The 24,274-nt window shown below is 32.2% G+C and overlaps 1 protein-coding gene across 1 annotated transcript; it reads right to left on the bottom strand.

Annotated features, from left to right (window-relative positions):
- Positions 1-1,841: 1,841 nt before the first annotated feature.
- LOC134721459 (uncharacterized) lies at positions 1,842-20,145 on the bottom strand. The gene is made up of 5 exons (XM_063584504.1): positions 19,962-20,145; positions 10,090-10,451; positions 9,267-9,592; positions 5,092-5,306; positions 1,842-4,609 (listed from the first exon to the last, which is right to left on the bottom strand). The coding sequence occupies exons 1-5, from the start codon at positions 19,992-19,994 to the stop codon at positions 4,391-4,393; spliced, it is 1,155 nt and encodes a 384-aa protein (XP_063440574.1). The 5' UTR covers positions 19,995-20,145; the 3' UTR covers positions 1,842-4,390.
- Positions 20,146-24,274: the final 4,129 nt, after the last annotated feature.

Below are 24,274 nucleotides of genomic sequence, written 5' to 3'. Positions count from 1 at the left end.
ATTTGTATTGTGCTACCTTAAAGTGATAGTTACATGACAAAAGAGCAGAAAGCATGCAGTCGTAGGCCACCAATGGGTATTTAACAAAGAGAGAAAATCCCTCATCCGGAGGTGGGCTTTAGATGGCCCATAAACAAAACTTGTACTAGTTCAAACTCCAAAACATTAAAATTAACTTACGATTAAGAACATACAAGACTTTCAACAAGAGTGCACAAGCTGAAATGTCTCGCCTTCTTTACTAATCATTGATATTATGTTGAAATTGCTAAATGCAAAGCTTCACTACAACTATCACATAATCTTAACATTAACCAAGAAAACTAAACATTGATCAATGAACCATAAAAATGAGGTCAAGATCAGATGAACCATGTCAAGCAGACATGAACAGCTAACAATTCTTCAATACAACAAATATAGTTGACCTATAGTTTAAGAAAAACAGACCAAAACACAAAACATTACCACTTAAAATGAGGCCAAGGTCAAATGAAACATGAGCGACTGGCATATATAGATTATGAAATATGTCCATTATTATACACCAAGTATAGTTGATTTATTGCATATAGTATAAGAAAAAAAGACCAAAACTCAAAAATTTAGCTATGACCACTGAACCATAAAAATGAGGTTAAGGTCACTTGGCACCTGCCACCTAGGCATGTACACATAACAATAATTCCATACACCAAATATAGTTGACCTATTGAATACAGTGTAAGTAAAACAGACCAAACACAAAATCTTAACTATAACCGCTGAACCATGAAAATGAGATCAAGGTCAGATGACACCTGACAGTAGGACAATGTCGTACACCTTACAGTCCTTCCATACACCAAATATACTAGACCTATTGCTTATAGTATCTGAGATATGGACTTGACCACCAAAACTTAACCTTGTTTACTGATCCATGAAATGAGGTCCATTTCAAGTGAAAACTGTCTGACCGGCAAGAGGAGCTTGCAAAGTACGCGCATACCAAATATATTTATCCTATTCCTTAAAATAAGAGAGAATTTAATATTAAAATTGTTTTTAACTTTTTTTCAAGGTGTCACTGAAACCATGGAAATGAGATCAAGGACTAACCCATGTGACTAACGTAAACTTCGTAACACGAGGCATCTATATACAAAGTATAAAGCATCTAGGTCTTCCACCTTCTAAAATAAGTAAAACACGTAAGTTTTAAGAAGTTAGCTAACGCCGCCACCGCCGCCGCCGCATGATCATTTCCCCTATGTGGAGCCTTCTGCGACAAAAGCCACAGACTCGACAAAAAACAAGAGACTCCCGACTTGGAGCAGGCGCAGGAATGCGGCGGGTTTTAACATGTGTTATCTGCTTTTGGGTCGGGTTGTTGTCTCTTTAACATATTACCCATTTCTCACTTTTATTTGTGATATATCAACCCTCTTCCTATACGTCTAGCCAATGTAAAAGAAACAAACACACAGCAATACCCACAGCAGAGCTCAGTTTAAAGAAGTTCGAGTCCAATGTCAGAATAATTATAAGTAAAATGACAATGATTATAAAAAAAAAGATGTGGTAAGATTGCCAATGAAACAACTCTCAATAAGAAACCAAATGACACAGAAATTAACCATAAAAGATTACCGTACGGTCTTCAACAATGAAAAAAGCCCCTACCGTATAGTCAGCTATAAAAAGCCACGAAATGACATCGTAAAACAATTCAAACTAGAAAACTAAAAGCATAATTTATTGTTGACTTTCATAAATCTTGAACATTAATGTAATCAATTACAACATGTACAGAATATAAGATACATAAAGCATCGGAAATCAACTTTGTATAGTTATATGAACGATTATACTTGTAACATACTAAACAAAAAGTGTAAATCATCCAATCGGGATCATGGGGAGTATAGCAAATGATTAATTATATACTCTATAAAACATATCAATATGACACTTCTGAGTCAGAAAAGAGAAGAATAAGAAAAATCATTCATATAATTGTAAAGTTTAAGATAAACATATGCACTATTCTAATTTGAAAATGACAAAGTGACTGATCAATTATCTCAAAAGACATGTAGAACAAACGAAACACTCGTTTGAAACTGTGCCAAGACCTAAGTTATAATAATAAAAGAGGGTAGTATGCTCAATTAGTAAAGACGCTATTCTCCCTTGAGGCCCTCACACTCCACTCACAATGCATCACACAATTTCGTCATAACACATATATACATGTATGACTAGAACACAGGGCTATGCCAAATACTGTGAATTCATTTATTTTCGTGGGTATCAATTTTCGTGGAAAGCTGAACACTTTCATTTTCGTTGATATTTGATTTCTTCGTTTTGCAAATCTCTGTATACAAGGTCTTTTGAAAGTATGTTACATGTATTCGTTGAACATTTGAATTCGTGGTTCACCTGAACCCACGAAACCCACGAAAATTGGTATCCAACGAATATTAATGAAATAAATCCACAGTAACAGGGACCAAGGAGAAATATCACATTACACATTTAAATACAAAGTATGATAAATTACCATTTATTTTATTTCGTATCTTCATCCTAGTTATAGTCATGTCTTCCATTGCAAATGGATCCCATGCGAGCACAGTCACTCAGCACAGCATTTACTTTGCATCATAATTTAAGTGTAGGAACAAGAAAATGTTTTTCTTTACAATATATTGCAAAGGTACTTATTTTCTGTGAAATAGGTTTGAGCAGGACTTATTCGTTGATTTCTATGAAATATGAAGATGTTCATTTAAAACTAACTAGAACACACCCGAAAAGTCACGGGCATTCAGAGCGTAGTTTAAAGTCTGTAAAGTATTGTTGGAAGAATTTTGTAACTGTAAAATACTGAATGACTGGAGAATTTCAGCAAAAGTATCATAATTCATAGGTTATTTGGGACAGGAAAATGTTTTTTTTTATCCCTCCACCTTTATTTCCAAAGTTCCCAATTTTTGGTTTTCTATCAATTTCAATATGAACATACGTTTAGTATGTTATGAACATTTAAGTAAGTAAATATTGTCTATGAGTTTGCATTAAAAATTCAGGATTAATGCGCTACATAGTACACTAATTTAAGATTTCCAAAAAGCCGGGAGCTATTTTGGTAGTACCTGTCTTTTCAAAATCAGAAATTTGTTACAAGACTTTAAACATTGGTTGAAAATTGGCATGTAGGAAGGTGATACATGTACAATTCAGGATATACCTGGTTTCCTCGAAGTTAAACTTAAGGTAAAAAATTTAGAAAGCTGTGAAAATTGCAAAATTTGGTTGAACAGATAGGGATTTTTAATTGGTGGTCTGACACCTTTATTCTCGTTTTTTTCCCAAAATAACTCAATCTGAATATAATCATATGAATGGATGACAAATACGACTATGCACTGTACCTATAGGACACAGAGGCGTGTTGATGAATTTATTGTGGAAAGAAGAGAAGCGACACACAAAATGAGGTCTTCTCGTTTAATAGTATATAGGTCATATATATAGGAACTAATTTAAAAAAAAACAAACTTTTTTTTAAACTTTTGATATTAATTGGAACATAATTAAAGGAGCTATGAGTTTGTTCTAGAACTTATTTTACATTTGGTAAAAAAATCAGTTTTACAATGCTGGAACAAATTTTCTGTGATATAAATTCCGATGGAACATATTTCCTATGAAATTTGTTCCGGCGAAACAAATGTCACGCCGGAACATTTTTTTTTTTTACATATGCATTAAATGTTATAGACACACTGAGAAAGTGTTAAAACTACAGGAAGAGCTGTATGGTAAGATCGTTACAGAAAGAATCGAATGACACAAGAAGTGGTGTGCGAAAGGCTTACAATTTAACATGTTCAAAAACAAAGTCAGAAAGTAAAAAGCAAAATTACGAAACAAACGACCACTATCACAACAGCCAAACAAAAAACAAAGAACAGATATTCCACGCGACATATATCAGAAACGGGAGCGCTGAGAGGTTTTATTTTTAATGACTGACTGATTCAAATACCGATGGATATTTTATGTTTTGACAATGGCATTTCGACCAGATCAACAAAGAGGGTCTGGATGGACGGCTTCTTAATTCTGTATTCTTTAGTTTTTATGCCATTTTCTATTTTCGTTTTACTTTTTTGACCTTTTATTCTCTAATTCTTATATTCAAGCACCAAATTATCCTCATAGAGACATGCAATTCAATTGTATTATACGTTCTCTATTCTTTATTTTTTTAAATTTATTATAATTCTGTTTTCTTTTTATGTTTTTCCCTTTACTCTCTATCCTGTTAACCCCCATTCATATTACCCTTAACAATAATATAAGCAGAAATAAACACTGTTTATCACTTATGGTGTGTCTAGAGGCTTCGATAACTCATTTCCAAAAATACAATTGGCGATAATATAATTATCAGCGAAATAATAATTTTAATGCTAAACGTAATTCCAAACAGAAACACTAGTATTATTACTACGAGTAACGATGCATGCTTCCAATATCTGTAAACGTAGTCTAGGTTAATATATTCAGGGTCGGGCTCGGGTTCAACGTCATCATTGTCCTCCCGTGGTAAAACCTAAAAGAGTCGAATAATTTTCGTGAATTGCTTTCGTTCTAAACTTAACATTGTTTTATTGAATACGAAAACTATGTAAAAGGTATAAATGAAAATAAACAAGTAGATCGCTTTTTTTCTAAAAACATTTTGAACAAAAGGAAGAGACTAGCAGTAAATGGACCATAAAAATAAGTTTTCTCATTTAAACTGTTTTACGTTTGTCAGTTTGGGGCCTTTTACATGATTGAGTTAGTTTGCGTTGCTGTATAGGTTTTGCTCATAGGTGACCTACATTTATTATATCATCTACAACATTTGTGTCTCTAGTGGATAGTTGTCGCGTTGACAATCATACCATACATCTTCATATAAATTTGCACATATAAACAACTCAAGGGCATGACTAATATAAATCAAAATTGTATTACTTTTAATATTATTCGAACATTAAAATTTTTTTTGATGTTCAACTAATGTAAAATAATTTTGGATAAATATACCTGTGTCATCAGCTTAAGGACTGGAACATCCAACGTTGGGATTACAGTTTTAAGGAATGCATGAGTAGGGTCCACATCAGAACAATAGTTCTTAATCCGAACAAACCTTGTATCCGGTATACCCAGTAAATGTCGAAAGTTTGCCTCTTTTTCTGTAATGGTATCCTCTGTTGAGAATGCATCCGCATGTGTCATGACACCATACACGGTTATGTCTAAAAATATTGAAACACATATTAGTAAGTTAAACCATTTGTACATTATCATAGTTGTGTGACATTAACAAAATCAAGAAGAATGTTTGTATTGTAAATTGTTTGAAGTAGTCAGATACAATAAGCAATTTCTTTCCCTATTGTGTGGCTCTTCGAAAAAATAATCATGAACACAAATTACATGTATTTTTCATGTCTATGAATTCATCAGTCTAGTGATGCCTAGTGTATAGGTCTAAAAACATTTGTAACATAAATTGGATTTTTTCCTTTGATGTTTTTATGAAATAATTTGCTTAAAAAGTGTGGTGAGGGAAAACCATGGTATATTATATTCAAATTGATGTTGTACCATACTTTGCTAATTAAATATGCAACTCAACTAGAATCTAAAGGGAAAAGGGCGGAGCTTCAGCCATGGTATAACATATTCATGTTTATGTTATTCCATGGCTGAAGCTCCACCTTTTTTTTTAAATGTATCCGCCTCTTGAATATGTAGGAAACTGTTAAACGTACTAAAAGTTCAAGACCTTCATTTGTTCTTATTTCATAACAAAAAGCAATAAATTATGTGTACCCACATCTTAAGAAACCTTTTTCAAATTATATAGGATTGTTACGAATTCCCCTAATTTCGGTAAAAATATTATTACTAAATGTTTCTTCTTTAAGTTGTGAAAAAAATGAAATGTGAAACTATCATTTCCTTTGCGAAAATCCAATCAAATTTCGATTTAAAAGGGGGTTCCTATAGAAAAGGGGATAAATATCGGCTATAAATATCTCTGAAAAAAACATGATATTTTTTTTCGATCTATTAGGGGAACGGGTACACTATCTACGCTCCTTTGATCCGCTACTGTTTAAATACAGTGTTTTATCATTAAAATTGTGTTTTAAAAAATAATCTAATAATCGAATTAATAAAATAACGGAAGAAAGAGGGGGATAGGATGGGTCCTGATCCCGCCATCCCGGGGTTAAAAACACGAAATCCCGAGGTCCCGAATTTAAATAAAGTAAATCCCGACATCCCGAAATTCGAGAACAAGAATTTCGGATCCCGAAAGGGTCAATCCCGAAATCCCGAGCTTAAAAACACCCGATAAAGGTCCTATTCCCTCAAGAAAGCAGTTTGTACAAAAACTAGAAATATATAAATATGCATTTTTCAATGAGATGAAAATTCTGTAAAATATTATTAATTTGTATGATACTTGAAAACAAAACAAACCAGATGCTTCGCAGGGCGTAGCTTTATACGACCGCAGAGGTTGAACCCTGAACGGTTGGGGCAAGTATGGACACAACATTCAAGCTGGATTCAGCTCTAAATTTGGATTGTGATTAAATAGTTGACACAGCATAGGTTTCTGACACAGAATGAATGTGTTCTAATGAACTTAAAAATTTTGTTTTCTCTAAGAGCAATTCACTATGCTGTTCAATATTAATCCTCTCAAAATAATTTTTGAAGAAATTTTCTTTTTATTTATGAAATTTCAAATGAGAAAAATTGAACCCAATTTTTTAATCACATCCCCCTTTCCCTTATTCCAAAACTAATCTCAATTAAAATATTCTAATGGAGTTTGCAACAATAACTACTCATTTAAATACATCATAAAATAAACTGTAAATAAAATGTAAAAAAAAACTGCTTGTTATCACTGAATGGTAAAGATTATTTAAATTTATCAGTTGGTAGTAAAAAGTGAATATACATTGTATATTGTATATAACAAAGATTTAAGTTGATTCTGGACAAAGAAAGATAACTCCAATTAAAAAAAATTCTTGCAATAAGATATTTCTTGCTTACTATTTTGGACAAAGAAAGATAACTCTAATTAAAAAAAAATTTGCTATTTCACAATATTGTGAAATTAGATATTTCTTGCCATTGCACAATACTGTGCAATTGAAAAGACTTGCTATTCCACAATACTTCATATAATAATTTTAGATCCTGATTTGGACCAACTTGAAAACTGGGCCCATAATCAAAAATCTAAGTACATGTTTAGATTCAGCATATCAAAGAGGCCCAAGAATTCAATTTTTGTTAAAATCAAACTTAGTTTAATTTTGGACTCTTTGGACCTTAATGTAGGCCAATTTGAAAACGGGACCAAAAATGAAGAATCTACATACACAGTTAGATTTGGCATATCAAAGAACCCCATTTATTCAATTTTTGATGAAATCAAAAAAGTTTAATTTTGGACCCCGATTTGGGCCAACTTGAAAACTGGGCCAATAATAAAAAATCTAAGTTCATTTTTAGATTCAGCATATCAAAGAACCCCAAGGATTCAATTTTTGTTAAAATCAAACTTAGTTTAATTTTGGACCCTTTGGACCTTAATGTAGACCAATTTGAAAACGGGACCAAAAGTTAAGAATCTACATACACAGTTAGATTCGGCATATCAAAGAACCCCAATTATTCAATTTTGATGAAATCAAACAAAGTTTAATTTTGGACCCTTTGGGCCCCTTTTTCCTAAACTGTTGGGACCAAAACTCCCAAAATCAATACCAACTTTCCTTTTATGGTCATTAACCTTGTGTTTAAATTTCATAGATTTCTATTTACTTATATTAACGTTATGGTGCGAAAACCAAGAAAAATGCTTATTTGGGTCCCTTTTTGGCCCCTAATTCCTAAACTGTTTGGATCTAAACTCCCAAAATCAATACCAATCTTCCTTTTGTGGTCATAAACATTATATTTAAATTTCATTGATTTCTATTTACTTAAACTAAAGTTATTGTGCGAAAACCCAGAATAATGCTTATTTGGGCCCTTTTCTGGTCCCTAATTCCTAAACTGTTAAAACCAAAACTCCCAAAATCAATCCCAACCTTTCTTTTGTGGTCATCAACCTTGTGTCAAAATTTCATAGATTTCTATTAACTTAAACTAAAGTTATAGTGCGAAAACCAAGAAAATGCTTATTTGGGCCCTTTTTGGCCCCTAATTCCTAAATGTTGGGACCAAAACTTCCAAAATCAATACCAACCTTCCTTTTATGGTCATAAACCTTGTGTTAAAGTTTCATAAATTTCTATTCACATTTACTAAAGTTAGAGTGCGAAAACTAAAAGTATTCGGACGACGACGACGACGACGACAACGACGACGCAGACGACGACGCCAACGTGATAGCAATATACGACGAAAATTTTTTCAAAATTTGCGGTCGTATAAAAACATTTCTTACCGTCATTAGAATAATTATTTAATCCTTGTCGCTGGAATCCGATATTTTTGTTTACCTCAGTCTGATGACATTATGAAATTACCTGCGCATACAATCATACACGGGGCGCAAAACTAAATAAAAATCGGGAAAATCTGACATTTTTTTTCCTTTTTGCAAATTCAGGGGTTCTATTACATGAATTACACAGAAGATCATACACGAGGCGCAAAAGTGACTTGCGCGAGCTTCCATTTCATTGGATAAAACTGTAACGTGATCAATTTCCGATATTAGTTGAAGGTCTTGAAGCTGTCAATCATTTTATTTATATTACAAATTTTATATACCATGTGTCTTACTCATTAACATATTTAAACAAACTCATCCTTCGGATTCGTTTGTTTAAATATGTTAACTCGTAATAACCATGGTATATATAGTACTTGTTACTGTGATGTTCACCAAACGAAATTTGACTTCAATATTGGAACTAAAGTTCAATGAACATGACTGTTCAGTGGCGGATCACTTTTCATTAGAGGGTCCACTGACTTACTTTAAAAGGGGGGCTCCAGTCATGTTTCAGTAATTCCCTATTTATTCTACGAATGGGGGGGGACCAGGTCCCCTGGATTAGCCTACGCTGTTTAGAATAGAATATGTAAGCATGGTATCTATACTTCCAATTGAAAGGGGCAATAATTTGCGTCCAGAATTTGCAAGCATCTGACTTACATATTAAACCTACCTTTATTACTGGCGATTTCAGCTATCGTCTCAAACAAAGCACGTGGTAAATTAGACAACGGGTTACACGAACAGACAGCTATAATACGGTCTACCCGTTTGTAAACAAGTCTGGAACTGTATTTCATTCTTAAGGCATTTCCTCCGTATTTCTTTCCGTATTCAATGACATCTGAGAGGAGTTCATTTTCTTTCATTTTTCCTTTCAAAATTATGTTTAAAAGTTCTCTGTTCAGTTCTGAATCCTCGTTTTCGAATCCAGTCATATCTATAAACGTAGGCATTAAAACTGTATCCGTTTCTTTGTAATAGACTTCCTTTTTATAGCTGAAATATTGAAAATAAATACATAAATATATAAAAATGGAAATATGTCGTATAAATAAAAATATGTGTCTTTATATTTTCAAAATCTGGATGTGCCGAGGTCAGGAGCCTTTAATTTAGTGGTTGTTGTATATCATCGTTATATTTTTTTTATTCATAAATGGACGTTGGTGTCTTCGCTTGAATTGTTTTAACTTTGTCGTTTTGATGCCTTTTATAGCTGACTGCGCCGCAAGTATTTTACTCATTGTTGAAGGGCGTACAATGACCTACATGAATAAAAGCTGTAAACTTCTATACGTCATTTGGTCTCTGATGGATACCCGCAGTTGTCTGATTGGCAATAATTCCAAATCTTCCTATTTTTCATATCCAGTAAATAGTTTTTGAAGCTATTTACCGGTCAATAGACTTTTCAGACAATTTCGAAAAATAATAAAATTATGAACAACAATTCTATACAGCCTACTAAGGTCAAATAATTTTAAGTTATTCACCTTTTAAGTCGTCTAGTTACTTGTTTACCAATGGAACTAAAACTTCCATGTTTGGCATGCTCTCTCCACCGATCGTTGCTTAAACTAGCAAACACTGTATTAAGGAATGCAGATTTTCCACAGCCAGGGGGCCCTAAAACTGCAATATTCAGAGGCCTTTTTCCTGATAACGTGGTTCCTAATAATTTTTTACATTCGTCCAGTAAATCTTGTTTTTGATCATACATAGGATCTTTGGTTGGATCATCATCAACATGTATAATAAATTGGTAGTCTTTAATTGCCTCTTCGTCAGCATTCAAATTAAAGTGATGGTCTTCATGATGCCCCTCAACATCTGGCTTCCATTTGTCGTCTTTTTTCTGTAAAAAAAACCTTCTCAATTATGTTATAGTTATTAAACAAGCAAGTCGATATATGTCATTTAATCTGCACAGTTCGAGTGACCCTGCTTAACCCGAATGACGTAGGAGTTCGAGTTATTGGGTCATCTCGTGCTGTGCAGATTAAATTACATATACCGATTTGATTGGCCAATAACTGTTTTAACACATGACGCAATCAGTTTACGTGAACGTTTTAGAAATTCCGCAATCCACGGATCCTAGGAAAGTTTTTTGTAGGATAAAGAAAGGAGGAATTACTACTTTGATCAGTTTTAAATTAATATTTTTTTAAAATTTAGACTTATTGTAAAATTACGATTTAATGGCATTTTTTTTATTATCGTTTCCGTTTAATTTATTCCCAATTTTAATTTAATTGGTGACGATTAAGTCTTTGACAAATTGTGTACTTTCAAATCGGTGTATGAAAAAAAATCATAACTGAAAGGGTTGTTGAATTTAGATTAATTGCTTTTGAATTTCTTTCCCTCTATGATATGCTTAGAGAAAAAAAAGAGAGGAAGATGTTATATTACTTAAATATGGAATGTTAAAGAAACAGAAACTACGTTTACGTTTTTCTTTCAAAACCTTTTACTCTCCGCCCCCCCCCCCCCCCCCCCCCCCACACACACACACAATTTTCTTTTTATCTACTACATCACAAAAATGTATATTACTGTTTAAGACACGTCCATCTAAATGAAATCTGATTGATCTCCAGCTAATTCCCCTGTTTTAAAACAAATTTAGATATGATTGTCATTAAATTCAATCTTAAAATCGTCACTATTAAATAGGAAAAGATATTCAAAAAGTCGTTATAAATTCCATTGAGTCTAAAACTAATCCAAATCAGATTTCTTTTATTCGGATATTCTTAGATGCATTCCTTTTTTTTTTGCAGAAATCACCATTTATTGTTTGAACTATCTTTCTGACTTTAAAACACTGATTTAAGATTTACGTTGTACACAAAATATAATAACCCAGCTTAGATAAATAAAAAAAAGAGGAATGAGAAATCTTGTTTTCCTATTTGGAAACTACGATGTGTGTACCAAGTTCAACTTTGTCGTAATTTCAAGGCAGCTGGCGGATTCGGGGGTGGAGGCGAACATTTCGTTAACCTTTGGATTAGACAAAGTATCGTGTTTTTAAATTAGCTTAAAATCGCCAATACTGTCTTTAGTGTTGCTACACTCGGTGATAATTTTTTTTATTTGATAGAATAACACCCCTTTCAAAATCCAGGAACCGCCCCTAAAGGTAAAAATAAATTTGAACTTTGCTTTATATCTAAGGAAGTTATGCACATCTTTGCTATACATTATCCAGATTATAGCACAGTAGGAACAAAAAGATTTTACCCATGCCATGTGTTAACTCATAGAAATTCTCAATTAAATTGCATTGTTTGTGTAAACTATGTAAAACAGATTTTATAAAATGATTAGCATGCAGTAAGATATGAAGGTCCCCGAAAAAAGTGTACAACCATTCAAACAGGAAACCAACGGTTGTATTTTATAAAAAATCCAGAAACGAGAAACACTTATGAACCAAATCAACACACGAAACCCACAGAGCATCAAGTTCCTGACCTAGGACAGGTGCAAAATAACGCCCTTGTTATGGTTAAAAGAAATGTGAAAAGTAGCCCACATCAGGTTTAATAAGAGACATTTGATGACCACTAGTTTATAGTATGGGTCCAGAAAACCACCACCTCCCATCGTCTTGTACAATTTGACCCAAATCTCTTTGGTTTGAATTAATAAATCAGAGTAAGACCAGAAACCAAGAGAACGTTTTATGTAAATTGTAAAAGTTCTGCTTATCTTTATAGGTTTCTCGAATTTCTTATTAAACTTGATTTGAGTTAATAATTTTCTTAATTTTACTGTTTCACCAATCTTTTACACAAGCCGAACGTGGAGCATGTTTTTTTATTTTCGTTTTTGTCCCAGTTATTGTCGGTTTATGTATCATGATTTTAAAAGTCTTGAAAACAAATAACTTGTTTCAAAAGTGAAAAGGAAAATAATTTCTTCCCAATAAAGATTATTGTAAAAAAACAAAAAAACATCGTGTTTCAAAAAAGAAATTCTTGTTCATGAATGATGAATGGTCTTAATATGTCCAAAATGGTAAATTACCGTCCCAGTAAAATATGGTTTAGTGTCTTTTTCAGATAGACTATTCAATGAAAATGCTGATCAAATTTGTTTCTGAAAAAGACCGACTTCACTATATACACGAGGGTTTGGATAGGGTTAAATGATTAAAGAATAATGCCCTTAAAAATGAAGATAAGAGAATAAAGGGAAAAAATGAAGATTAGAGAAATGCGTGGTCTTGGTCTAATTTATTGAAGATTAGAGAGAAAGAAGACGTTAATGTTTTGAAAATTAAGAGAAAAAATGGGTGATAAACTTAATGTTTACAGAATAACAGACCCCCCATCCAGTCCCTCATACACGTCGAATGATTATGTACCTAGTAAGATGTCTTCTAATTAATGCAATTACAGTGGAGTCGCCGGTGTCCGCACGGCCTGTGATATCGCGCATTAGCTGATTTTGTCATACATGTATTAACACAGTTACACACAAAATCGTTCTTGTTATTGTTTTAGCCTTTCAATGGAATGAAAAAGAATCAAATTGATAAGTTCAAGAGTTAATTAATAACTTCAATCCCGTGATTTGCCGAATTTCCATTAAAAAAGTACATCGTCAGATAACTTTTGTTTTATTAAAGTCAAACTTATAAGCTATTTTTTGAAGGCATGCGCGAAATCACCGGGACATTTGAGAAACTCTCAGAACAGGGATTTTGGACACACATTACAGAAAATCGATCTTACTAGGATGAAACCATACAAACAGAAAATTTTATGAAATAAAAGTATGTTATGAATTTGTTCACACAATATTATCCAATTATAGGTTTTATCAGTTGAACGAAGAGAGGTCACAAGTCTTAGGTGCGCGGATACACCGGACTGCACCGTACATACAAGTATGAACACTGACACTTAGTCAAGTAAATAATTTGAGAACAAATACATATATAATGTAATTTTATTATTCTTTTATTCACATTTATATTTGTTGATTGTAGCTTGATTCTGACAAATGCTTATATTCCAAATTTATATGTTATATGCCTTTATTATTGCTGTTGTTACCAATCATGTAAATCAATTGTATCTGAGTTTATGCCCTTTATAATCCCTGTACTTTGGGAAATAAAAATATTCTATTCTATTCTATTCATATGTGATAGTCTGTTATTTTATGTAATTTGTATATTTTTATATGCCAGCTTTAGCTGGCACTTATGGTAGAAGCATCGTTTTGGGACAAAGAACGATAACTCTTGCTAGACGACCCATCTGAAAAGTTTCGTCACTCTCGTTAAATCTCGTACGATTATTTTTTATTAATGGCTGCCAAAATTCTCGTTTAATCGCGATCTTGTAAAAACAGGCAGAACGGAACAAATTCGATGTTAAATACGACATGAATTTTTATTTGTTTGCAAAAACAAGAATTCAGAAATGTTGGCTACTTGTGTAGCTTATTTAAATTTTATTGTACCACGGAAATTACCGAAGTAATGACAACAACATCCGACGCCATGTTTCGTCTGCTTCAACATTCTATTATCAGTGAGGTCAAAGCAAATTAACTGTCCTAAATAATCACAGGTACTTCATTCAAAAGTCACAAAATCATAGTTAACGAAAACATATTTAGCGTAAAAGTTCCGTCCAGCCATGGGAACACAGGAAAAAAACTCTGCAAGCAATATATTTCGCATTTCTTTTTACAAATTGACCATGTCGGGTATGCGGGGTAAACTCCGGTGCACTGGTTGACCATGACTCCTTTATGTTTATCTGCCACATATCATTATTCCCCACACCAAGGAACAGTGATAATTATACAGTTGGATGTGATCACGGTTATTCATGTAGTCAATAGCGAATCCAGCATTTTTCATAAAATGGGGGGGGGGGGGGGGGGGGGTCTGACGGTGCGCTCCAGTCATGCTTCAGTTATTCCCTATAAAATCATATTTTTTTCCCTAAAGAAAAGGGTCTCCCTCTGGATCCTTTGGTAGTCCACAGACTAATTCAAAACTTAACAAAAGTTAATAAAACATTCAAATAATTCACAATCTTCTTATTCTGTACTTTCTAAATGGCAAACTCTCAAGACATCTTTTCATTGATTATGTCAAACCTTATACAGTCCCAGGAAATGGAAACTGTTTTGTTTTCTCTCTCTAAGTTTAATCATAAAAGGAGACTTGAGTCTGAGTAGTACATTTAGAACTGACTACTGTATATATTGTATGCTTCAATATTGTCCAAAATTGGATTTTATGGGAAGATGGAGTTATTATGATAACCCATGAGAATAAACCATGATGTGTATATAGGGCATGTTACTTGGAAGAATGTGGGCTACATCCTTTAAAATTCAAGCTGCAGCAGTCGCCTGCATATTTTATGCATCAGTTTATCCCTGATCAAAACATTTTCACTCTACCAAGTACTTTATGACTATATCACTATCAGGTTCACATTTCAACCTATTTAGCAATACACACTTATGATATAACATCACAGTACAAAAATTGTACTCAGTAACCAAATTGCACCTATTCAACAAAAAATACCTGCAAAAAACTTACAAGTTTTGTTTCACCATGTGAAATTATCTTATTATCATCTTTTTACTCTGGTACATTAATTAATAAGTGATAGATTTCTCTTAGAAGAAATTTAAAGGTCTGAGTGACTATAAACTATACAGAGAACAATACCTGTTGTATTTGTTCAATGGGACAAAAGAACTGCAAAAAATGTAAATGGACAGGTAACTACCAGGTGAATCTATGGAAAGGTTCAATTGGGTTCCAATAAAATGAGCAAATTAAATGTGTTACCATGAACATCCTTTTCTTCCAAAAATAATAGTTACAGCATGAAATAAAACAAAATCTCTTTTTATATCCCAGTTTAAAGGATTTGAAATTAACCATACATGTAAAGATGTATGGAATTTGGGTTCCTGTCTCATTACAGGATCATGGATTGTTTGGATGTTATTTCAAACTAATTTTTCAATGACTGTACATGGACTCAAAATTAAATTGGTATAACTCTATTGTAAACAAGGGAAGTCTACAAAATAAGCACATAATAAACTTTTGTCTGGTACATAAAAAAAAGTTTGTTAAAAAAAACCTGACAATTTAGGTAAAATTAGGGTATTCTCATGTTAGCAAATTTATTTTCATGACCAAAAAAAAAAGTGCAAACCTAAAGGCAATAAAATGCTTTGCCATGCACAGCCTGATACGACTGCAGATGTATATTGCGCATATAAATAACACCATTTTTTTTTTTATGTCAGTTGAAATCAAACATATTTTAATTTTAGATCCTTTAGATCAATATGGACTAATTTGAAAACAGGCACAGGTAGACCCACATATTTCTATTCAGCAGAAGTCTCGAACTACATGTACATATCTCCTTAATTCCATATGAAAGTAAGTCCTACTAACTATTGAAAATGTGTACATTTAATTTTTTTCTAGCTCCTCTCGTGTGAAAACAGAACCTTTTTGGTCACTATTTATGTGTTGCGTCTAAATAAGAATTGTAACACTTTATAGTGACTGAACAGGTTAAACAAATACTTCTTAGGAAACAGAAAAAGAAGACAACTTGAAACAGCACAGCCATGCCAGTATATGTATGTATAAAACTCAGATCAGAATAGCATAGACAATGTGTAAGTTCTATGTCCTTGTGAATTTGTTGTGAGGAAAGTTATCAATAATTCTGCAGATAATGTAATTTATTCAAGTGTTTTGTACATTGCTGTTAAAATTTTCACACAATCAGTGAAACATTCAAACAAGCTAAACTGAATTTTTATTACTGAAAGTTTCAAACATTGACAAATGTTTTATTTACCAAATAACTCATGTGTTTCTGTGAGAGAAAACAAATCATGTTCAATTTTTGGAATTAAAGGGAAAGATGATCCTTTTCTCGCCCTGGTGCATGTCAATTGTGAATATATACTTACGGTTACCAAATATATTTTCTTTATCATGATACTCACATCAACATTATCAAGAAGTACATGTACATCATAGGAAAAATGCACAGACTACAGATAAAATGTTTAAAACACCATATTTTGAGTCCTGCCAAATCTGTACTAGATGAGTATAATTGATGTAAATAAGGTAATTTTTGGAAGAAAAACCCAAAATATAAAAATAAAAATACCTCCAATAATGAACTATAACCCCAAAATCAATTCTTATCTTCCATTTTGAGTTTTGTGTATGAACCTCCTGGTAAAATTTCATGGAATTCCATTTACTTAACTCAAGTTATTGTCTGAAACCAAATGTGTTTTTTTTAACATGCTTGTATTTCCCATTTCCATTCTCAATTTTTTTTTGCTATCATATAAGAACTTGAAAATTAAGCTACATTATGTACATGTAACAAAAAAAATATATGCAAGAAATGACATAAAACTGACTCTGAATTACATAGTACATGTCAGATATTGATGTAGAACTCACAAACTGAAGATGATCAGAAATACAAATGTTTTTATTCGAGTCAGATTTTTTTTTACCGAAGCCCTTCAGTGCTATCATTTAAAATTATTTAGTCAAAATTTAACACTAGTATTAAGGTTTATCATAACAAATTGGCAAATACAGTCTTATTATCACCTAAAAAATACTGTGTACAGACTGACATGTGCGGTTTGGGAAGTTTTTATGTTTTTAGATATATAAAAGTTAAATTTAATTTGCATATCTGAAAGATAAAATCATTTTAGGCAAAGATCTGGATTCAAAATATTTTTTTGTCCTATGCTTTTTTATTCATCAATTTGGGAATCAGAATATTTTTTTCAAGAAAAATAGCATTTTCCATCTGAACTTATAATTTTATTTTAGATATAAACAAAACGTTATTGTAGCCTTGGACATTCGTTCTGAACATGCATGAAATATTTGCCACTGAACATTAAACCACCAACAACCAATCAATATCTAGGACATTATAAAGCTGGCATTTAAGGTAGCGCCTTCCTCATATTATTCTTAGTAATTGATATTAGTACATATTTGAATAAAATTATATTGTTAGCTTATTAATTACATTCTGTAATTAAGGATTAGTATTATGTGTTATTCTATTTTGACCTATTGACATAGACTATTGACGGACGAATTCTATTCTTATGGTTTGGTTAAGTCTGATTTCACTGTAGTTATCACTTTATTTTCACGGTTGATTTGACCGCTTTCGGACAATTCTACTATTGGTCAGTACTTTTGGCGGTTTAATTCTTTTGTTCTATATCTTATGGGAAGACATCTTGTGGTCAACACCTATATTTACCTGCCTGCAAATTAACAACTTTATAAATTAATCTATAACAATTCTGTGATTGGAGTTTCATTTATAAGGTCAGTTCTATATCTTTCTTTATTAAATTTGCAGTAACTGTCCAATAGTTCATATTTTACACGTATGCATGTTAGAGTGAATGTCGAGAACGAGAGTTAAATTTCATAACAAAGGAGATCGTAAATGTATATTAAAACATAAGAACAGTTGAATTTTACGATCATATAAAATAATACTTCAATAACCTATTAAATCTGGTATAATGATTTGAAGATAAAGTTTACATATAAATTGAATGAATGCGAGTGTCGAGTAGACCGAAAGAATGTTGCAATGTTTAAAGGTAAATCGAATTTAAAGTCATAAGAAACGAGTGACCGGTGAAAAATAATGTTCTTCCAATTCTTGAACCAATGCATACAAACATCATAAACTTAGTCTTCTGTGCTCGAATTTATCATTTTTTTCGTGTAAATTTCGTATAATTGTCAATTATTTTTTTTCAATTGGTCAGTGTTGTTGTGAAAATATGGCAGGTAATTAAAGTTCGTGTTTTGAAGATGAAGTTTAACGATTGTCACCTGTTTGTCAACAATTGACGAAAAATAAACAAAAAGCATGGAAATTGAGCACGTGTTTAACATGTAAATTCAGATAATAGTTTATTTTAAGGACATCCATGCGTATTGTGGTCACCGGATTTTTACGAGATGGGTCACACTGAGGTCACCTTGCATACGGAAAATATGTCGGGGGAATTTGCTTGCTGGAAGGAAGCTATTCAAATAAAGTAAACTTCTTCTAAATATGAATAAATTAAAGAATTTTCTTCAGAAAAAAGTATATTTACATAAGTTTTATAATGAAAACTATCCATTGAGTTATAAAAATCATATGCATTAATTTTTTTTTATTTGAGGTTTCTTATGACTTTAAGTAAATCAATATAAGAACTAAAAATAGATATCTAGATTGATATTGATTTTCACTATAAACAATAAACATTGCTTAACCAAGATTTATAATAATCATTTTTGTTATACAGGTATATTCAAACCTTACTGTACTAAAGATGTAGTGTATAATATGGTTTTTATGGAAATGTGCCACTTGCACGATATGTGAGGTAAGCTAAGTGTATTTGTATTCTTCACTTGCTTCGCTTAGCTTTAGTTTTTAATATTTGCTTTGTTTTTATTGTTACTTTTTGTGATTAGTTGCTTTTTGATTTAACAAGCATGCTGCTTACGTTTTGTGTAGTTTAGATTATCAACACAAGTATTGTTCAATAGACTTTGGTATGAGACAGCATATGAGAACATGTACTATATTAACTTAAAGTCGAATTGGTATAATTGTAATTGAGACAAGTAATTGCTATGGTATCCACATTATATATTTTTGTGATCAGATACATATGTATGCAGCTAAATAAGTTTGCATGATAATGAATTACGAACATTAGTTTTAATTATTATTACTTAGTAAACAGATTTATCTTTCTGTAATTTATAAGTACATTTATGTTTTACAGGGCTTTATTTACATTACCATTACTTCGTTAGTCTGAAATAAAAGTTACAGAACCCTATTCAGAAGTTTAGTTATTATTTACTAAAAGCCTCAAGAAACCGGCTTTTACACATATAAATTGTTTCATGATTTCCAATGAGTTCAAAATGACGTGGATATATATGGTACGCACGGCTTTTAAAAATAAGCAAACCCCAAACTTCATAGTCATAAAAGGCTACGATTAAAAAACGAAAATCAATATAATTACTCAAAAAAAAGGGTTCGATTAATAAAAAGGGAACAAACAAAAACAAAGATAACAGACAGTTAGAAATGGCTTGACTTATATATCGATTGACACGAAGCATACAGCTGTGCAACTAACAATAATATGACTAAGACTAGTCACAAAGATCAACCTTTTAGTACTCCAAGTTACTATATTTACTGAAATCTAGTACAAAACTGATATCAATAAATGCATACATCATGTTACTTACCTTTTTCCTCCTTGTGATCTCGCTTTGTGCCATTTTTACAGACTACTCTTAGACTACACAATCAATACTACACACTAGCATGACCTGCACACCACAATAAGTTTGTTTACATCTACTTTTACTTTCACTTTTATTTCACTACAGACAGTTTAACATTTCCATCTGTAATCATGGTAGTCTCGATAACCCAGACGCATATTTAAATATAGCGTCTGGGGTGATTAACCGGACTGGTCAGATATTTATAGGGGGCGTAAAAACTAATTAAATATAGAACATATTTATAAATAGCACTTCCGTTATCCCCATTATATTTAAAAACAATTAACACAAACGGTAAACAGTGTAACGTTACATCTGAGACTACTATAACACTGTGTTATAGTAGTCTCAGGTTACATGTATTAAAATTATGTGATTATTAAGACATTTTGTAGTTGACCCTATTTTGCCTAACTTGCAGATGGGCAATTTTAAAAGAACGATCAAAAACTGTAATTAGCGGTGGTCTATTTTCCTGAATTTTGAGGCGCATGTAAAAAAAAAAATAAGAATTAAGACGGGATTTTTTTTCAATGGAAAAATTTGGATGATTATATATAGAAACAATGTAGCATGACTGTATAGTGCACAGTTAGATATTTATTTAAATTTATTTGCTATACTTTATGCGGATGACACGATTATACTTGCCGAAACGACTGATCTCCAGGCCTCTTTAGATAAATTTAATACGTATTGTAACATACGGGGTCTCAAGGTGAACGTTGAAAAAACAAAGATAGTAGTTTTTACAAAGGGAAGATTACAAAAGAATATAATGTTTAAATACAATAACTCAAATATCGATATTGTTAAAGAGTTTAATTATTTAGGGGTATATTTTTCAAGAACTGGGAGTTTTAAAACGGGCAAACTTCATTTGGCAGAAAAGGCTACTAACGCAATGTACGATGTCTTACGAAAAGGAAGAAAACATAATCTTTCTATTAGCTGTCAACTTGATCTTTTTGACAAACTTATAAAACCAATTCTTTTATATGGCTGTGAAATATGGGGATATGAAAATATTGACATCCTAGAAAAAGTTCATTTAAAATTTTGTAAACTCCTTCTCCATTTAAAACCTACTACACCTAACTATGTTATATATGGGGAACTCGGTCGATACCCTCTTAATATTGATATAAAAATCAGAATGATATCATATTGGATAAGAATATTAAAAGGCAAACAAGAAAAACTATGTTTCATTGTGTTTAAATTATTGCTGAAATTAGAAAATGATTCTACTTCAATCTTCATGGCTAAATTATATTTCCAACATTTTTAATGAATGTGGTCTCTCCTACATATGGAGTTATCAACTTATTTACAATTATGATTGGCTAAAACATACGATTAGAACTATTCTCCAAGACCAATTTATCCAAACTTGGAGTGCAAATATTAATAACAGTCCTAAAAGTTATATATATAGCACGGCTCTTACGAATTAAGATTTTTAATGCATCGAAAACGCGTAGCGTTTGAGTGCATTAACAATTTTAATGAGTAAGGCGTGGCTATATATGATTTGTAATATGACCAATGAAAATGCTATATTATACAGACATTGAATATGTTAATTATTACGGCGTGGCCATTAAAATGACGTTATTCCCGCTAAAATTCTGCACGAGCTCTTGTCTGTCTAGAAGCTTAACTGAAATGTCGGAGGCAATGGTTGATATTTTAGGCGACGATTAAGAAATCTGTGTCCTCTCTCAAATCTCCGAACAAGATGCTACTGGAAGATTTATAAGATTCATTGGTCGAAACATCAAGACGTTCAAAGATGGTTTAGGCAATTTACGGCTGGATAATAAAGATATCAAACCCTATGCAAGAGGTAAGTGTATACGTATTCAAATTATTTAAAAAAAAACATGTTTTTAAAACGGCAATTAGCATATCACGTTTTATGTATTTTTAAACAAAAGCCGTGACAAATTTGTTTCAGGCTAAATCGTATAAACTTGTAGAAATCTGAAGACTCCCATATTAAAATCATGTGGTTGTCTTTTATTTTCACTTTGTCCATCCGTCCGTCCGTTTGTTTGTTTGTCTGTCCGCCCCTCCAAACGGATAGTTATTGTAGGCGCTTCATCTGAAGAGACCGGACGGGGTTGCTGACTGGCCTATATCATTTTCTGAATCTTCAGCTGTTTCCACTAAAATATTTAAAAATTTGCCGGTGGGAGACCCTTTCTAACTATTCAGTCGAATTTTCTAGTTTTTATATTAATTTTAAACTTATTAATAAATACCACTTGTTATTTCTTTCTGTTTCTATACATGCAACATTATTTTAGCGGAGGAAAATACATTTTAAAGTTCATAATTCTTCTTTTGCAGGTCAAAGATGTATAGTTGACTTCTAAGAAACATACTTGAAGGCAATTGGATCTGGCGTATTTTATCGCAAACCACTTATTTCTGATGTCCAAGATAAGCATCGCTACGGAAAGTCCGCGATAGGAGTGAACAAATTAAATGGTTTTATGCGTGAAATGTGTGATAAGGGGGGGGGGGCTGCATTGGCAAATTTACCGACCACTCGGGGAAAAAGAACACGTGCTACTGCGCTATATCAAACAGGAACAGATGAGCAACAGATTATGGAAAGGACTGGGCAACGCTCTACGAAAGGCATTCGAACATACAAGACCGATTATGAGACTGGTTATATATCGGTCATGAAGATTGAATTAATATGTTGCCGAGTTAGTAACTGACTAACTTTGAATTTGTTTTATTTAATGTAAAGCATAACGGTGGGCTTTTATATATTTTCACTTGAATGTATAAATTACAGTACTAGTAATTAAAATTTCATTTTATTCAGTTTTTGCTATTTTCAGAGATATTCCATGCGAGGTTCTACACAAGAGTTTAATTTTAGTGCGAATTTTAGGGTGGATCCTTACTGTGCACTTTCAGTGAAGTTAATGCACTGCTTTTTTGGCTCCTCCCACCAATGGTTTTCTAATGGGAGATTGTTGAATAATTCTACGACAGTGCATCAACGTTCAAATCGGGAAGTTAATGCACTCCTTTCCAAAACATCAGATTTTAAAGCACACAAAAGATCAAAGAAATTAGTCAAAATCATATTACAACGGTTAACTATTGCATTTATAAAGAAAGTTTTGCTTTCGAAAACTATATCAACAAGCTAGACGACAAAGACGTTTTCACTCTTTGTAGATTTAGAACCGTAAATCACAAGCTCCCAATAGAATCTGGTAGATGGAAAAACATACCCAGAGAAAATCGAACTTGTAACTTATGTAATAGTAATGAAATTGGAGATGAATTTCATTATATTTTAGAATGTACATATTTTTCTGAAGAAAGGCAAGAATGTATAGATGAAAATTTCTGTACTAACATTAATACTCTAAAGTTTAAAGCAGTTATGAATTTTTCAAAACAATCAAAACTTAAAAAGCTGCGTAAGCTCATTAGAACCATTAATACAAAAATGGATTCTCTCTGATAAAATGGAAGCCTCCAAACTATGCATTCTTTTCTTCTCTTTTTGCTGTAACCTCACCATGTTTTATAATATGATTGTGTATGTCTATATATTTCTGTATACCATTGTATCAACATAGGTTCTTCAGAATAAAATATATATAGTGCCCTCTTTATAACAAGGTTCAGCCACTGTTTGTGTATGGGGGATATCTATATTGTATACACATTAGTCTGTATTCTTTATTTTCCCCCTTTTTTCTTAGTTTTGTCTCGTTATTCTTATTTCTGTAAATCCTTGTTATAATTTATGCTTTCCTTTTTATATAATCTTTCAGATATCTGACGCACTTACCTTACTCGAAAAGCACACGTCAAGTTACGTTTATGGAAAGAAAAAACAACTCATACAAATACTAAGATTTCAATGTAGAAAATCCTCCATAACAACTTATTTCTGGCAAATCAGTGAGATCATACAATGAGCGAACTCAATTTGTATTTACAAAATTAACTGATCTTAAAATAGAAAACGACAGAATATAGTCTGAAAGTTTCACAACAATCTATAGCTATATCGGCTTATCCTTTTGGGAAGAAACCATTTAGGGACCAATCTTCACATAATACCACTTTGCCAGTCTCCGTGTCCATAAAGAAAAAACACAAGTTAACCAGTCATTCATGAAACCCAATTTAATACTCTTTGAATACATGTTTGAATCAATCACATGGAAAAGATGGAATGGGATTTATCCCAAACTGCATGACAACTTGTATTTTTTTTTTACTAA

Source organism: Mytilus trossulus, chromosome 6 (genome assembly GCF_036588685.1).
Source record: "Mytilus trossulus isolate FHL-02 chromosome 6, PNRI_Mtr1.1.1.hap1, whole genome shotgun sequence".
NCBI lineage: Eukaryota > Metazoa > Mollusca > Bivalvia > Mytilida > Mytilidae > Mytilus > Mytilus trossulus.
The sequence above is the reverse complement of the archived record's forward strand: the minus strand, read 5'-3'. Positions and strand labels throughout refer to the sequence as shown.

Excerpts from the sequence above, each read along its gene's own strand:
- LOC134721459 (XM_063584504.1), bottom strand. The coding sequence starts at position 19,994 with ATGGCACAAAGCGAGATCACAAGGAGGAAAAAG. Across the intron at positions 10,452-19,961 it reads AGATCACAAGGAGGAAAAAG|AAAAAAGACGACAAATGGAA; the intron begins GTAAGTAACATG and ends TTTTTTTTACAG. Across the intron at positions 5,307-9,266 it reads TGAAATCGCCAGTAATAAAG|ACATAACCGTGTATGGTGTC; the intron begins GTAGGTTTAATA and ends CAATATTTTTAG.